At 40.4% G+C, this 18608-nt stretch overlaps 1 protein-coding gene across 4 annotated transcripts in view; it reads left to right on the forward strand.

Annotated features, from left to right (window-relative positions):
- Positions 1-17648, forward strand: part of crtac1b (cartilage acidic protein 1b) — a 40690-nt gene extending 23042 nt beyond the window's left edge. Inside the window, exons 8-16 of one of the 4 annotated variants that reach the window (XM_017724248.2) lie at positions 8-144; positions 938-1020; positions 2026-2126; positions 2426-2594; positions 6236-6381; positions 7027-7069; positions 7210-7353; positions 15181-15277; positions 15368-17224. In XM_017724248.2, the coding sequence (XP_017579737.1) occupies positions 8-144; positions 938-1020; positions 2026-2126; positions 2426-2594; positions 6236-6381; positions 7027-7069; positions 7210-7353; positions 15181-15277; positions 15368-15392 (945 nt within the window). In that variant the 3' untranslated portion in view covers positions 15393-17224. Of the gene's footprint in view, positions 1-7; positions 145-937; positions 1021-2025; positions 2127-2425; positions 2595-6235; positions 6382-7026; positions 7070-7209; positions 7354-10205; positions 12049-15180; positions 15278-15367; positions 17225-17558 lie in introns of those variants that run through there. The other 3 variants (XM_017724253.2, XM_037538304.1, XM_017724262.2) reach the window with 3 other exon arrangements.
- The last annotated feature ends 960 nt before the right edge of the window (positions 17649-18608 follow it).

The following is an 18608-nucleotide window of genomic DNA, read 5'->3' on the forward strand; positions in this document are numbered from 1 at the left end:
GTCTCAGGACATCGCCTCGCAGAAGTTTTCCATGCCATCTCCTGTGCGCACGGTCATCGTGGCAGACTTTGACAACGACAACGAGCTGGAGGTCTTTTTCAATAACATTGCATACAGAGGGGCATCAGCCAACAGGCTATTTAGGTAAATTACATAAACTATGAGGACCTCACCTCAGGTCTCAGTAGCTTAATTGAATCAGAGAATAATAAACTTGCAATTCAGTTTTAAATGTTAAGTGTCGGTGGACATTTTAATATCTGATCAAAATCTTTCAGGTAAAATGAACACAGAAACAAAGCATAGCTAAAAAACATTATGTAACCCAAAATTATTCTTTAAGGCAGGAAATAATTATGGAAACACCCTGTCTTGTTATGGATTTATGAGTAAGGCTAGACAGGACAGTTAGCCAAAAGGTCCTGCAGCCAGGCCACAAACTCACAGTCCAGCACCATTCCATTCCATTCTAACCTGGAGCACTACCTGATGGGAAATCCCCTCCTTTCCCTATTCCTGTGTCCTTTTCCCCTCTTCCCCTAAAGATAATATTGGATCTAGGAAAAGAACATTTCCCTCTCAGGCCCATACACAAACCTTGCTAGATGACCTCCGCGTTCAAGCACATGGAGTAGCTCACTTAATCTAATTAATGTAACCATAGGCTTAATTTTATTACTGAAAAAGCCTGTCTGGCATACAAATACATAGTCCATTCTCAAGCTTCATTAATTAAATTGGCATAGCAGGATTCATTTACCAAAGGCAAGCTTGTAAAGGAATACTACCAGTGAGACCTGTTATATAACAAGTCATTGAACAAAAAAAGAAAAGAAAATGAAATATATTTGACATGGACGCATACAAATATTGCTTTGTGGTGTTGAGTTGTTTGAAGTGAAAGGACAGTGAATCTAATAGCTAAGTGCTCTGGCAGGGTGTCCCGAAGAGAACATGGAGACCCGCAGATAGAGGAGCTGAATATTGGGGAGGCAGCTGAGCCAGAAGGGAGGGGAACAGGTATGTGTCTTTGGCTCAGCAACTCTAGGAATATTTGTTCAATAATTATACCCTGCTGTTCTTGGATTGGGTGATGATTTAAAACATGTACCCATTCAGTTGCATAATGTTATGTAATCTTTTGAATCAAGTGTTTTAGAGACTTCTTTTCTGCACATTTCTTTCCAGAAACTTTCCACAACTATGTGATCTTTCATGGCTATTGTGGTATAAACCATAGTGTTGCTGTTTGTTTATTATTAGCAAACTTATGCATTATATAGACTCAACCTTTGTAATGTAATCATCCCAAGCACAGATTCATGTGCTTTCTTTACCACTGGGTGGCATTAGAGGTCTACTGTGGTGTCTTCCTGCTGTTTATAGTCAAACAGTATGACTCTAGTTCAGCTATAATGGTGATAATCATCAGATTTTCACTGCCCAAAGAAAAACAAGTATTTCCAAAACGATAACTTTAAAGGAGAGGGCAAAAATGTTTTTAACTTTAGTGTAAGTTAATGTAATGTGATTTTATGCCATGGAGTTTTGGAGCATTTCTATTGGTCCATTCATTATGAAACTTTCACACGATGTAAGTGGCACCTGTTACATTGTGTGAATATTACTGAGCTCAAATTATGCAGAAAACTGAAAATCACAAAAACAGAGCTAATTGTTTTTAAAATGCAGTAATCATTATGTGTAATTTAAGGTTTAAATTCAGGGTCTCTTCAGTGCAAGTGATTTCAGGGTGAGTCAGTGATGGAGACTCAGTGGGTTAGCAAGAATTACGTGAATGACTGACCTTTTCCTACCAAATATTTGCTCTGTGTATTTTAAGTTGGAGAGCTATCTGCCATGTTAAATATTCACCAAAATGAATAATTCAAATCAGATTGTACCTCATTACTTTTCTGATTTATTGAGCATGTTGAGTATGTAGAAAGAACAAAATCTTCCATTGCAATGACGAGACACTGGGACTTGTTCCACGTCTGAAAAGTTTGTGTATTTGTCTTGTAGGAGCTGCTGTGACTGATTTTGATGGAGATGGACAGTTAGATCTGCTGGTAACGCATGGAGAGAGTGCAGCCCAGCCCGTCTCTGTGTATAGAGTCATCCAGGTACTCCTCTGACTGACACCTTCACAGCTCATGGAACAAGCTGCTAATGAGGGGAGAACTTGCAGATGACTTTTAAATGTGGTTCAGCTGCTCATGTAAATGATGCAAAAGAATAACCATTCAGTACTCAATTTGGAAAGCCATTTATTTCTGTGAGGTTGTTGTTTCTTTTTCTGTTTCAGATTAATTATTCATCTGAAAATCCAGTTTCCACATTTTTATCATCTCAATGGGATTTATCATCATTGATTCCAGAGATTCTCTTCTGACCTTCTCATGGTGTTTTTCTGTCCTCATAGGGATCATCTAACAGATGGCTGCGTGTGATTCCTCGCACGCAGTTTGGGGCTTTTGCTCGAGGGGCCAAAGTGGTGGTCTACACGAAAAGAAATGGTGCTCACACACGCATTATTGATGGTGGCTCTGGGTACCTGTGTGAAATGGAACCTGTAGCTCACTTTGGGCTTGGTATGTGCCATATTTCGAAAGCAAAATCTTTATAAGTTTCTTTATAAGTAAATGAAATCTGAATGGGTGAACCTAGACTGCTGTAGGCTGAATAGGCTGAAATTCAGGGGAAATTAGATTTTTGCACAATATAGGCCTGTAAAAAGAATTTCTGGGTTTTCATTTTAATGAAAAAATATGACTATATAAAAAATGCAGACTATATATTGCAGTACTATGTTGGTCTAAAAGACACTTTGCATTATTTTCTATTATTGTTAATTACAACAAACTTATATAAAATACAAATATGCTCATATCTATTGCATTAAAAATCTAATCTCAGTGTACTTAAAATCTTATATATATGCTATGAAGGCATTCAGCCCCTGATTTCAAACAGCAATTGTAAGTATGCAGTGAGGAATGAAACATGCACTCTGCTGATTCCCACTATGATGTAACTTATGTTCCGTGATGGTGCTTGTGTCATGTGTGATCACAGAGCAGTAATATTATCCTGTAGGACGAGGCCAGCGTTTTCAATATCCTCGCTGATTGGAGGTCAGTGACGAGGTGGACACTGGGTTACAGGTGTGGCAGCTGGTGGTCAGCGCAGGCTCCTGCTCCCTCTGCACGGCTCGCTTACAGATGCTCTGCGGAGCATGGCTTCAGCAGCTCATCAGGGAGCCATCAGGCAGATTTGTAGCAGTGCTAGGGAGCCAGTTGGAAGCCTGGATGGTTCTAAATATGCTGTGAAAAACAAAACGCTCTCCATCAGTGGTTACACGATCGCCCTGAGGGCCTTTAAATATGTGTGTACGTGTCTGTGGGTACAGCCAGGCATGTATATTTAGTATTGGAGCGCTAATGTGTGTATCACAGCTGAAAGACAATAGCAAATCGCACCAGGAGACTTAAAAAGAGAAATGTTCTTTCAAGTGGTTAGACTTCTTGATTGTTAACAATAAAGCTGTAGATTGTACATTTCCTAAAGTGTGTCATGTAGAACCTCCTTTTCTGACTCATCGTTGTGCAATCATTATACACTGAGCTGCCACTTTAATGTCTAGTACCTGCACTTACTGGCCATTTCGTCAGGTATACCTAACATATCGTTGTTGTCGGAAGAAAAAAGAAAAAGAAAAAACCTACTGTACTTTTAATGTAAGTCAATGAAACCAGACTATTTTCCAAGTCATTTTGGGCCATTTCTTCAGGTACTTTTACACACAATGTAAAGGGCAACAGGCATTTCCAAATTATGTCAAAAACTGAAAAACAGCAAAATTGGAGAGACAAGGTTTTCTTCTGACTGTAGTGATATACAGTAAGTTGCAAATGTCAGAGATCATTACTTATTAAATTTCCTAACAAAATTGCCATTAAGCTCTTAATTTTCCAGGAGATTTTTCTGGGGAGACTAGAAATAAGATAATACACAGATAATACATAAGGAAGTGGAAAGTTTATGATAAATTAGTGAAAACGAGTTCCAAAACGTATTAAAACATCCAGAGAAATTGAGAGTTCAGTGTTTGCACAGTATGCACAGCATGCACAAGACCTGATAGACCACCAAAACATTCACCATCAGATAAACAGTACTTAAACCTTTCATCTCTGAGAGATAGGACAGCTCCAGTCTTGCATAAGATCTGAAAAAAGAAAACAAGTTTCTGTCCTATGAGAGGACAGCCAACTGTATGAGTCTGAAAGAAGTGTAGCTGTCAAGATGTTATAAATCAAACAAAGAATCTATAGTTTTTAGAACAATGGAATGACCACCCCAGAATCCAGACCCCAGCATCATTAAATCTATTTGGAATGAATAAGATCACGAGAAACAGAAAATGCCACCAACTTCTGAAGACTGAATTTTGGAGGTGTGGAAAAATATCCCTGCAGAAGACTCTCGAAAAGGATGGACACACTAAATACTGGAAGAAATGAAATAATATTTTTTATGGGTCTTCCATGTAATTTTCTGTTTTTTTATAACACTGAAACATAAATAACTTGTATTCAATGGCCAATTTGACTGTATAATGAATAAATAAAGGGTGATCTCTGACTTTTGCCCAGTGCTACGGGCATTTGTAGGATTTGTAGGTTTTCAGTTGTTGATTGTAGTACATCTGTTGGCATGTGCAATTTATTGGCTCTAAAACCTGACCCATAGGACCGCCACTGGTCAGATATTACTTGGGTAGTGGACCATTCTGAGCACCATGTTTTTACACACTGTATACCCTCAAGAGTCACTGTAGTTTATAGTCAGTAGTCATGTTAGTCACATTCTAGCCCTTTATTAGAGGTCAGTTTCTGACCACAAGACCTTTGTTGGCTGGGTATTTTTAGTTGGGGTACCATCATTTATACTTGATGGACTCTATAGTAATATTGAGGTATATAAGAACCCCAGCAGAGCTGCTGTGCCTGATACACTTGTACTAGCACATTCCTACACATGAGCTTGCCACTACATGTCTCAAATAATAGGTGGTCAGTAGTAGTTCTGTGGTGCTCCCTTTCTACTGATTGATGAAAAGGTGACAGACAGTTATGTAGCAACAGATGGGCTACATTCAATAAGTGTACACATATGGCCTGTGTACTGGATGAAATACCTAATGAATTTAGACACACGCAGGTGTACCTAATAAACTGGGAAGCATATGTAAAAAAGGGAGAGCTTAATGTTTTTTTATGGACCAGAGTTTTCTGCATAGTAATCCTCCTGGCCCAGCTGTCTTCCTTAACCACTGCAGGTGAAATGTCAGCTTTTCTCTCATGAGGGGCACCTGTAGAGGTAGACTGAGTCCTGGCGGGAACCCCGGCGGATCTGTTTACCTTAGAAATGATGCTTTAATTAAAGACCGGGAAGGCCCTCAAAGCCTCTTTCCATGCTTGACTAAAGAGTGGAATAGAAGGAAAGTGGAGCTGCTTGCCCCCCTTCTACCTTCTCATCTCTGCCCCTTTGAAGTTCTGCATCTCTCTTCTGCTGTGTTTGTTTCTTTTGGACCGCCTCAATGGTGATCACCATACATTGCCAAGGTCTTTGGTGTTGCCATGCCAACTGCGGGACCAGCTAACCAACCTCTGTTTGTGCCATTCCCAGCAGTGACTATCTGAGTGGTGTACAGTGGCATGTGTCAACACTAACTGAATATACGTAAATGTTTCAAGCTTCTAATGCAGAGGAGTCTTTGTGTTCATGTGTTCATCTCAGAGTTGAGCACTTCCATGGAATGCTACCTGCTATGCCAGTGGGCTCAAAAACATTATGCTCTCTCATACGCTATTAATCATGAGAGACCTGCTCTCACTGTATCAAGTGAGACTGAGGCACCATCTGAGACATGTTCAGGCCTTAGTGCTCACGGTGCTGTGTACAGCTGCAGCCGAGCACATTCCTGTGCATTTGTTAAGAGCCTGCAACTCTCATGCCAAACCGTAGCCTGCTCCAACCTGGCTTTTGCCGAAGAGCTTCTTGGGAGGCCTTTTCTCCTGAGTGGAATTTTTCCATTGAGAGCCTTACATAAAGAGAAGAAATCACTCATTGTGTCTCCCAACCCTGAGGGGAAGTTACAAAGGCAGACTGTTCTCAGACTGCTGAGAGGCTTTTTTTCCCTCATCCTCGCCATGTACTTCACCAACAGGGAAAGACGTGGCCACCAATGTAGAGGTGTACTGGCCTGATGGACGCTCCGTGGCCAGACCATTGGAGCTCAGTGATCTGAATACAGTGTTGGAGATCTTCTACCCGATGGCTGAAGAAGAAGAAACTCCAGCAGTTGAAATTGAGGTGTGGGCAATCCCTGGTAGTTACTACTTTATACACTGACTAAAGTGATGATTTGAATAAAAACACTTCCCCTTTCCATATGACATACCATTATCTATAAAAGGATGAAACTATGTCACATAGCTATAGGAGCAGATGTTCAAAGCTAAATTATATTCATACTTTTATCCAATTTCATAGATAACTATATGTTATACAGTGCCAGACACTACAAAAGCATAATGTTCATAATTTCAGATTGCTTAACAGCTCAGCACATTTTGAGTCAAATGTACAGAACATGCCTGAATACTTTAAATGCTGCAATATTTGTTCGATAAGTTCATTAAGCGTGTTTGTTTCTGTATTTAGCATTAGGAATCTGCTGATGCTTCTTTTACAGGAAGCCTGTAAAATACTATTTGGTGTGTGACTTAGGCATTTGTCACTTGTTAGCTACATTAGCCGCATAGATCCATTGTAAAACGGAAGATGCACATTTCAAACACCAAATACATCTTGGCCTGATTGGCTATAACATTTGGCATAAGCAGAAAATTGTGTAAAGGTGTTTCAGAATAGTTCTTACAAATGTTATTTAATGTTTTTATTTTTTTATTATTAACATATTTTATATGTTTTGTTATTTATTTATATGTTCTGCAGTGTGGACATGGATTTATTGTCAGTGAAAATGGCCGTTGCACTGGTAAGATTCGTACCCTTTGAGGAATGTCGTCTTGTGTAGCCCATAATCAGTGTTGTACCTTTGACTGTTCTACTCTTAGGAAGTTGGTCTGCCCCCTGTGTGCAATCCCGCATTTCACTGTACTTCCTTATAACTCCCAGATCAAGATGAGTGTACGCAGTTCCCATCTGTATGTCCCCCTGAACGTCCTGTCTGTACCAATACCTATGGTAGCTTCAAGTGCCGTGCCAACAAGAGGTGTAACCAGGGATATGAGCCCAATGATGAGGGTACAGCCTGTGTGGGTGAGTAAAAAAGCTGGAAACCAAGGATAATAGTTGGAACCATGAAGGAAGAAAGGTTTTCCAACTGTCATGTTGCTGTGAGATTTTATGGATTACATTAAACTGAAAAAAGCAGTGAATTTCATTGATTCAAATGTGTACATAATTTCCATGTGAATAAAATACAAACTGAAACACAATTGTGTTAATGTATTTTATTGATGTGGATATAAGTAAGTCAGGTAAATTTAGTGCATTGTTTTTTCACAATTATGACTCATTTATTGCTAAAAAACTGGCTAGCTTTTTTATAATGCTCATGTCCATTCCTGCTTCAGAATTTTCAACTTTCCCTGTCTTCAGTCTGTCCTATGGTCTTTTTCACATTTTGATGGAATGAAAACAGTGGGCTCTATTTTCATGCAGCTGCATGTATGGTTAGTGGTTTAATGCGACACATTGGTAATTTGGTTGAGCATAAGCCAATATATTTTTGCTCTCGCCCAGTTGCTGTTTTGTTGGCCAGGAGTGAAGGCTTGCGCTCACGTGGGTGGAGTAGCACAGCTGGAGTGTGACACTGAAAATCTGCCACACAGTGGTATTTTCGACCTCACAATGGTCCCAAATTGCGCTTGTGTTACCCCAAACCTACTCTTAATGCAGAATGTTATTTTCTTCACTTCAACTGCAAGCTTCAAAATCTGTTTAGTAAAACTGGTTCTTGTGGATTTACACTAATTGTATCATCAAACTTCAGTATAAATAACCACCTAAATGCAGCTGAATTAAATATTTTACCAATTGCGATTAGGAACAGAAACAGAAAAAGTTTATTTTAACTGGATATTGCTGAAGTATGTCTGTTAATAATGTATCAGTTTTTACCGCTTTACAAGTGTGGAGTTATTTTCCAAGTTACAATATTATTTTACAACAATCAGCCCCACCTCCTTGGTTCTCTACTCATTGTCCATTTTATCAGCTCCACTTACCATTTAGGTTGCACATTGTAGTTGTTCAATTACAGACTGTAGTTCATTTGTTTCTTTGCATATTTTGTTAACCCCCTTTCACCTTATTCCTCAATGGTCAGGAGAGCACAGAGCAGATTTGAGTGGTAGATCATTCTCACCATAGCAGTGATGCTGAAGTGGTGATGTGTTAGTGTGTGGTGCACTTGTACGAGTTGATCAGACACAGCAGTGCTGCTGGAGTTTTAAACACTTTGTCTGCTCGCTGTCGACTCTATTATCTAATTAATTGGTCTACCTTGTAGATGTAAAGTCTGAGACAGTAGCTCTTCTGCTGCTGAACTGTTTGTGTTAGTCAACCTCTAGTCCTTCATCAGTGGTGACAGGTCACTGTTAGCTGGATCTTACTCGTCCAGCAGTGACACTGAGGTGTTTAAAACTCCATCAGTGCTGATGGGACTGTACTTTCCCCCTTTCTCTTCACAATGTACACCTCAGACTTTCAGTACAACTCTGAGACGTGCCACATTCAGAAGTTTTCGGATGACACTGCCATTGTGGCTTGTGTAAGGGGAGGGCAGGAAGAGCAGTACAAGACCCTGGTGAAGGACTTTGTGGAGTGGTGCTGTGGGAACAACCTGCTTCTGAACACTGCCAAGACCAAGGAGATGGTGGTGGATTTTTGCAGGGTTAGGCCACCCACACAGCCAGTCTCTACTGAGGGGGTTGAAGTGGAGAGGGTAATGACCTACAGGTAACTCGGTCTGCAACTGGATGATAGGTTGGACTGGTCTGCCAACACAGACATCCTGTACAGGAAGGGGCAAAGTCGGCTCTACTTCCTGAGGAGGTTGAGGTCCTTTAATATCTGTAGGAAGCTCCTGCAGATGTTCTATCTGACTGTGGTTGCCAGCTGTCTTTTTTATGCTGTGGTGTGCTGGGGAGGAAGCATAAAAAGATGAGATGTGACTGGACAAGCTGGTCAGGCGAGTGGGTGTGGAACTGGACTCTGTGGTCAAGGTGGTTGAGAGAAGGACATCACACAAACTGCTCTCCATTATGGAGGATGATGGCCATCCACTGCACACCATCATCATGAACAGGAGGAGCATGTTTAGTGGCAGGTTGCTGTCCCAGAGCTGCTCAACCGACAGATTCAGGAGATCCTTTGTCCCCAGAGCCATAAGTCTCTTTAACTCTTCCCATGGTGGCCAGAAGAGAAGAGAGATGAGAACTGAATCTGAATCTCATGTTAAATCACGACTCATCATAGGTCTTACATCTCATGCTTAATCTTATGTTTCTTTGTCCATCTGCACATATGTATACCATGCGGCACATATTGCACTTTCTGCATACCTTATTGCGCATCTTGCACATCTGGACACTCCACACTAGACACTTTATATTGGTAACAATATCTGCACATATTTATTCATTCAGAATGGTCATTATATGCAGTTACCTGTACCTCCTTGTGCAGTCATTATTACACTGCGTCTTCTACCTGCGTCTTGTTATATTGTTTACACTCTTATTATTACTGTACTGTGTTGTGTGTCTGCTACTGTCTGATAAATTTACCTCGGGATCTATCTATCTATCTATCTATCTATCTATCTATCTATCTATCTATCTATCTATCTATCTATCTATCCATCTATCTGTGTCTAATACATTCGTACCTGTGCGGCCCACACTAACCCGCCACCACCATATCAGTGTTACAATGCTGTACTTCAATGTTGTGATTGATCAGTGTATGCTAAGATAAACATATGTGCCACAACCACACATGCCAGTGCAGTAATAGTGTGCCTTATATTTGCCATTGCATAATAATCATGAAAATGATATCAACTGCTCTGGCTTTTCTCTTTTCTCTGTGCTTTCTGTCTGCAGCTCAAGTAGCATACTTTGGGGGTAACAGGTCTTCTGCCTTTAAACTGTGGGCTTTTCATCTCTGGTCACTCTCTCTAACTTTGCTGGCTGTTCATTTTTCCTGCCTGGAGGCCTGACGACCAGATACCTCTTCTCTTCCCTCTCACTGTCACAATCCCTCTCCTGTGCGCTGGGAGCTGACTATGAAGGGGACTCTCTCTGGATTCCTCACTCATTCTGTGGCCGCTGCTGCATCTCATTTTCAGCTCTCATTCCTCACAAACCTGTAGAATAGACACTGAGCATGCCCACAGGAACCTACAGAAGATACCTGTTTAAAAAAAAAAAAAATCACCATTGTCACATCTGGCAGGCTGTGAAGAGAGAAAGCCATCGCATGGAGGATAAACCTCTGACTAAATATGGAACAGACAATTCATCAGTTCCTCCCACATTATTTGGTGTATCCTTTTCATACACAGCCCTAATTTTGTTTCAGTGCGATAATAACGTGAAAATATGTGCAAGTTACATTTTGAAATATGTGCAAAGACTCATCAGCAGTGCTTGGAGTTTAATATTTAATATAATAGATCAGCCTTGAAGTTGCTGGTGTTGATTCAATCAAAACCATGTGCACAACTATGGTGAAACGGAAATGAAACTGAAATTGGATTTACGCTATTTGCTTTTGCAAGACAAATAGTTGAGGCAGTTTTCTTGAACTCTGTGCTGCCATATTTTTGTAAAAGGCATTACAAACTCCTAATTGGCTACTAGTAGTTGGACTGGGAGTGTGAAGGAGTCAAGAAGTTTGGATTTGGCCGAAATAAGATCTTTGAACACTGTGCTCCTGTAGAAAGTGGTCATGTTTTATTATTTATACTGCCTGCTTGTTGCTATAAAGTGATTAGCTCATGTTGGCTGTGCCCAGGCTTCAGTGTGACTGCTGCTTTTTAAGCCTCTGAGTGAGAGGTGAAGAGAAACTGTTGGAGACAGTGAACATATGCCCAGCCATCTGCTTTATCCAAGTTTACAGTCTGTAAACACTGAATAATACATGCCCAAGTGTCGCCACTACACAATCTTAACTCTGACCTATACTCAGTCCATAAAAAAGAGTGGATGTCACTAGCTTCTGGAAAGGATATTAACTCTGATGTAATCATGGCAGGTAGTTAAGTGTGCATCACTTTAATAGGTCTTCAGTATTCTTATTCATTTATTCTATTTAAGTACCACTGTAGAGGAGACACAGTGTAAAGTCCAAAAGACATGCAGAAACAAACAGGGCCACAAAAGCTGTGAAGAAATGTGCTGCTGAATTCAGCCGTCCCACCAAAGCACTGAATACTGCTCAGATTTCAGGTTTTCAGTTTTCTCAGATCTGATTTGACTCAGATATACAGTAAATTAAGCTTATTGTTTCTCAAGAAAAAATAATAGTTAAAGCTAATGGCATTGTTTATAGAGGACAAAACTGCCCTCAGTATCACTGTTAGGACAAAAGCTCATATCTACAAACTTATAACTTTCACAGAATAAAAATACATTCTTAACTGTTAATGGACGTTAATGTAGAAACAATTTATTCTGAGTATTGCATTTCTGTTGATCCATTCATGATTACACACTATTAAGGACTGTTGGCATTTTTAAATTATGTCAAACATTAAAAAAAATAAACAAAATTGGAGATGCAAGGTTTTCCCAACAGCAAGTAGATGACTTATTGTAGATGACTTATTAGCATCACATATTTATTCAACCAATCTAATGTCCAATGCAGAATGTTTTCTATATCACCCATCAGTTCTTTTAAGAATACAACCCCAATTCCAATGAAGTTGTGACGTTGTGTAACACATAAATAAAAACCGAATATGATGATTTGCAAATCCTTTTCAACCTATATTCAATTTAACACACTAAAAAGACAAGATATTTAATGTTCAAATGGATAAACTTTGTTGTTTTTTGCAAATATTCACTCATTTTGAATTTGATGCCTATAACACATTCCAAAGAAGTTGGGACAGGGGCATGTTTACCACTGTGTTACATCACCTTTCCTTTTAACAACACTCAATAAGTGTTTGGGAGCTGAGGACACTAATTGTTGAAGCTTTGTAGGTGGAATTCTTTCCCATTCTTGCTTGATGTACAACTTCAGTTGCTCAACAGTCCGGGGTCTCCGTTGTCGTATTTTGCGCTTCATAATGCGCCACACATTTTCAATGGGAGACAGGTCTGGACTGCAGGCAGGCTAGTCTAGTACTCACACTCTTTTACTATGAAGCCACGCTGTTGCAACACGTGCAGAATGTGGCTTGGCATTGTCTTGCTGAAATAAGCAGGGACGTCCCTGAAAAAGACGTTGCTTGGATGGCAGCATATGTTGCTCCAAAACCTGTATGTACCTTTCAGCATTAATGGTGCCTTCATAGATGTGCAAGTTACCTATGCCATGGGCACTAACACACCCCCATACCATCAGAAATGCTGGCTTTTGAACTTTGCACTGATAACAATCTGGACAGTCCTTTTCCTCTTTGGCCCGGAGGACATGACGTCCATGATTTCCAAAAACAATTTGAAATGTGGACTGTGTCAGACCACAGGACACTTTTCCACATTGCGTCAGTCCATCTCAGATGAGCTCAGGCCCAGAGAAGCCGGCGGCGTTTCTGGGTCTTGTTGATGTATGGCTTTCGCTTTGCATGGCAGAGTTTTAACTTGCACTTGTAGATGGAGCGACGAACTGTGTTCACTGACAATGGTTTTCTGAAGTGTTCCTGAGCCCATGTGGTAATATCCGTTACAGAATGATGTCATTTTTTAATGCAGTGCTGCCTGAGGGATTGAAGGTCATGGGCATTCAATGTTGGTTTTCTGCCTTGCCGCTTACTTGCAGAGATTTCTCCAGATATTATGGACTGTAGATGATGAAATCCCTAAATTCCTTGCAATTGCACATTGAGAAATGTTCTTAAACTGTTGGACTATTTGCTCACGCAGTTGTTGACAAAGTGGTGAACCTCGCCCTGTCCTTGCTTGTGAAAGACTGAGCCTTTCAGGGATGCTCCCTTTATACCCAATCATGACACTCACCTGTTTCCAATTAACCTGTTCACCTGTGGAATGTTCCAAACAGGTGTTTTTTGAGCATTCCTCAACTTTTCCAGTCTTTTGTTGCCCCTGTCTCAACTTCTTTGGAACGTGTTGCAGGCATCAAAGTCAAAATGAGTGAATATTTGCAAAAAACAATAAAGTTTATCCGTTTGAACATTAAATGTCTTTGTAGTGTATTCAATTGAATATAGGTTGAAAAGGATTTGCAAATCATCGTATTGTGTTTTTATTTATGTTTTACACAACATCCCAACTTCATTGGAATTGGGGTTGTACATTAAATTATGAAATACCAAAGTTATCATAAATCCAATCAAATGGCCCTGACCTATTTTAACCATAAAATCTGCACAGTGGTCTTTTTATTTCATCTCTATGATGAGGATGCAAAAGGCATCACAAGTGTGCTTTCTCCCCAAACCAAGACCTTGCTATGCAAACTTTCCTAGCTTTATACATTCAGATTCCAGTGTTACATAGCCTGTTTGGTAAACATATTAAAAATCTTTATCTCCCAGATGCACATGCCTTGAAGAATTCAACAGGCCTGAAAGAACATAGTGAAAATGTTCAAAATGTTTTTACTTTCAAAGTCTATATTCACTGCATTGCTGAACCACTGTATATTATCATTATTCAAATCAGTCATTATTAAATGGAAAGAGATAATATATTTATGTTCTAATGTAGGCTATAATTAATAACTCCAGTGAGATATGTTAAGAGTTTGGGCAGCTGTAGCCTGATTTTTCTCCAGAAGTGGCTGACAGGAGGTGGAGAAGGACACAGTTTTCTTTTACATTAAATTCTGCATTTTGTGGTTCAGTCACAACATTTAGAATCAAACATGGCTAAAGTCTTAGAAAAAGCATTTCATTTAACTAAAGCTGGCGGACATGTTCTGTAAAAACAGCGTAATTCCAGTAATATGTGTACTGGTGACAGAGCTGTTTTGTTTTTTTTTTTACTGCAGTACATTCCACAGTTGCATAGTGCTGAAAAAACACAACAGGAAAAAGAGCACCAGTAGCTTTCAAAAAAATCAATAAGCAAATATAATATTTTTACGGGATATGCAAAAATGTTCTGAGCAAGTCTCCCTTGATATTCTTTAGTGGAGTAGTAATGGTCATTATCTTCCCAAATGACATGTTGAGGTCAGCCTTTGGAATGAGAAGCTCCCCATGGTGAGGCTCTTAAAGTGGAAGCAAATGGAGAAAGCAGGCAAATGTGTGTTCTGTATTGAATGGTGAAGGACGTTGACTGTAAACAGACTCAGTCTATATTCTTTCAGATGTATTGAAGGAACGTCTGTCTTTTGCAGGATTAAATGTTCATGAAGATTTCTCTGTATAAAATAAAGTCTGGAATTTTTTCTTGTTTGTGTCGTTCTGGTGTACTTAGTGTTCTTTTGGAAAAGCATTGTAGAACCTGCTTGTCTCCAACAGTGCAACCTTGAATGATGAAGCTCACAGGAAACTGTGAAGTGAGTTTAAAAGTGTCCACAGGACTTTCTGCAGAAGGTGACTAATTCTTGAAGTAATTTGAGCATGTATGAAAGACAGAGAGACAGAGGCAGTAGCTACAGAAAAGGAGGGAGGGTGGGAAGAGAGAAAGAGTGAGATTAGATCTTGCAGAGGAGAGCCAAACAGACTTAGCCTGCCATGATGTGAGGTCGCTGTCTGTTTGTTGTTTTTGAATGCAACATTAGATTCCTAAGGCCTGTTCAGGCCTTTTGAAAGGCTAGTGCCTTTGAGGGCCAAAGAACACGGCAGGGGGCTGCGCTGGGCCATGGTCCATTTCTCCCATGGTTCAGAGCAAGTGGAACACAGTGCTCACACCACTGACGTACCTGTTTTTCCAGGTGCTGTCCTCTGGCCATTTGCTGGGCAATTATCCATCAAGGTAAACGAGAAACATGGGGTCCAAGCGCTAAAGGGAAGGATGCATGACCATTTCAGGTCAGCTCTTTAAAGTACATGGTAAATCGTAACAAGGCTTGATATTATAGCCATATGCTGAAGTAATGCTTGTGTTCTGTGTGTTTTCAGTGGAACTGTAGATCCTGCCTGGTAATAATATAACATCTTTGCTATTATGAATCAAGGACCACAGTTGAAAGAGGTCTGGGACTTTGTGTTACTCTTGACATTCAAAGATGCAAATTGATAGCAGAGGTATGAAGAATAGCAAAATGCTCAAGTAAATAATGACCGGTACATTGTAGGAAGGGCAGTAGAAGTGATATACAACATTGATGTTGTTCATTTAAACTTACAATTTGCCTTGTTTAATGTAAAGTATTTACCTGAGCTGAATGAAATCAGTTAAATTGCACGTGAAGTATTTTTAAGTTAAAATGACAAACCATTTTTACAATGCAAAATTACCCAAGTACCTTTTAGTACAAGTACATAGGTACCAGTCAAAATGAAGCATCTGTCTTTCAATGAACACATGTAGCCAATCAGATCAGAGATCATTACATAGATCAGTCTTAAAGGCACAGTTATACATTTAGCCTGTTTGATTCTAATGGTTAAAGAGAGGTTTGAAAAATGTCATGCAGGAATGCTTTGAAACACAAACATCATGTGTGGGTAGAGAGGAAAAGTAACAACCTCTGGTCGACATGCATATTGTCAAACCATCTAAACCGTATTAATTGATGCTGGTACCCCTAAAATGTACACTGTTCTTTTAAAACCTTAACTTTAGCTTGTATGGCATTTGACAGACCTTCTTATCCAGAGCAATATAGTTTTAGGAGTCTCGTCCAAGGACGCTTATTAGTATAGTGTAGGAGTTTACCCAGGTGGGGGATTGAACCTCAGTCTACAGCGTAGACTGCAGAATTGTTACCCACTACACTACACCAGCCACAGTCATGAACACAGCACACATCACGCTTTTTTTCTGGCAACTTAAGGTCTAGAAATCTATGGAGAGCTAAAAAGTTTCTGCTGTTCAATCAAACATAGGAAATATATTATAAACATTTGCTTTCGTACTCAAAAGAACTTTAAATTATTCAATTTCCATGGAGTTAGCCAGTGATGAAGTGCAATGTAGGCTTTCCTTTTTTCCTTTTTCTTTTTTTTGTGCTTTTTAGATCGGTGGGAGATGAATGTAGTTGAGGTAATGGACTGTGATGGCCATGAGTAGCCATTATAGAATCCTAGTGTTGGCTATAATATCCAAATAAAAAATTACAAAGACTTCAAACATACTCTTCCTCTGCTCCACAAACCTCTTAATGCAGTGGTTGCAGACGTGATAAGGTAATGATTGAATCAGTACCTGTCGTGATAAAAGAGAATGAAATGCACTCAGAGATAGCGTGCTAGGGAACATGGCAGAGAGATCTACAGAGAAGAGGGTGTAGCTGATAGCATCACTGCTGGATTGGTGGATAAGTCTCAGTCTGGGAGGCATGCTGCACTCCATCAGTGAGTCTCGCATTCGCCTGGCACTGGCATTCCTCATGCAGCCCAGGCCTGTGCCAGAGGGGCTCTTCCACACAAGCTTAGGCACTGGAGTCTTTACAAACACGCTGCCTAAATGGAACAGAACATTCAACCTCTGTGGCTCTCTGTTAGCTGTAAAAGCATATTTTGGGAACAAATGCAAAACATATTGTGCGGATTAAAGGACTTTCTGAATCTATTATTTGTTGGAGTTTTGTAAAAAGGCTATGCCTTAAAGAGTCAGTTTGCTTCACCACACTGTTTATTATGTTTTACATGTTTAATGTTTAGTCATTATTGATTATTATTGACTATCAAAAGGCCAAAACTAAAGTACAACTACTAAAGTAAAATCTACTGTGAGATACATACCTGTCACGATTGGCCCCTCCCAGTCCTGTCCATGTGTTCGTGTTGTGTTTAATTCCCAGTCCTGTCCATGTGCTCGTGTTGTGTTTACTTCCCAGTCCTGTCCATGTGCTACTTTGTTTTGGTTTTCAGTCCTGCCCTCTTGTTTCGTGACTCCACCCCTGATTATCTCCACCTGTGTTTGCACCTATCCCTCATTTACCCTCATGTATTTAGGCCCTGTGTTTTCCCCTGTGTGGTTGCAGGCCTTTGTTTAGGATGTTTGTATGATGTTTGATGTGCTGTTTGAATTATTGTTTGTTGATGTATGTATTGTTTGACATGCTGTTTGGGATGTTTGTATGTACTGTTTGAAGATTTACGTTTTGGTATTTACGTTTGGTTTCGGTCACTGCCCTCATCGCAGATCCTTCAGTCCGCAAGATCAGCCAAACTGTCATCTGTCCTGATCCTTCTAGATCTCTCAGCAGCTTTTGACACAGTCAACCACACAATCCTTCTGGACATCCTCACCAACCTTGGAATCACTGGCTATGCATGGAAGTGGTTCAAGTCCTATCTGGAGGATCGCTCTTATCAGGTAACATGGAGAGGGTTCACATCCTCTCCATGCAGGCTCTCCACTGGTGTCCCACAAGGCTCGGTCCTGGGTCCTCTTCTCTTTTCTCTTTATACTAGCTCTCTTGGTGATATATCTTCTCATGGCTTCTCTTATCACTGTTATGCTGATGACACTCAACTGTTTTCTTTCTCACCAGTCGCATCTCGGCATGTCTGTCTGACATCTCTTCATGGATGGCAGCTCACCACCTGAAGCTCAATCCCAGCAAGACTGAGCTGATATTCATCCCTGCAACTACAGGTCCTCATCATGATCTCACCATCTCATTCGAGAACTCTCTGATTGTTCCGTCTGTAGAGGCAAGAAGTCTTGGTGTGACTCTGGATGGACAGATATCGTTCTCGACTCACATCGTGAACCTGAATCGGTCATGCAGATATCTCCTGTACAACATCCGTAGGACCCTTCCTCAACCGAGAGGCCGCCCAGGTGCTAGTGCAGTCTCGTCATCTCGAGGCTTGACTACTGCAACTCGCTCTTGGCTGGTCTTCCCATGCAGGCCATCAAGCCTCTGCAACTCCTCCAGAAGGCGGTAGCACGGCTCATCTTCAATCTGCCCAAGTTCAGCCACGTCACCCCACTGCTATGCTCCCTTCACTGGCTTCCTGTAGCTGCACGCATCAGATTTAAAAGCAAGCAACCAAAATGTATTTATATAGTGCTTTTTACAACAGGTGTTGTCACAAAGCAGCTTTACAAATCAATAAGTATTACAGAGAGAAGAGAAAAGAAAAGAGAAAATCCGGGTCCGAGCCCCCATGCGCAAGCCAGCGGCGACGGTGGCAAGGAAAAACTCCCTAAAAGAGGAAGAAACCTTGAGAGGAACCAAGACTC

This window comes from Pygocentrus nattereri, chromosome 5 (genome assembly GCF_015220715.1).
Source record: "Pygocentrus nattereri isolate fPygNat1 chromosome 5, fPygNat1.pri, whole genome shotgun sequence".
NCBI classification, from domain to species: domain Eukaryota; kingdom Metazoa; phylum Chordata; class Actinopteri; order Characiformes; family Serrasalmidae; genus Pygocentrus; species Pygocentrus nattereri.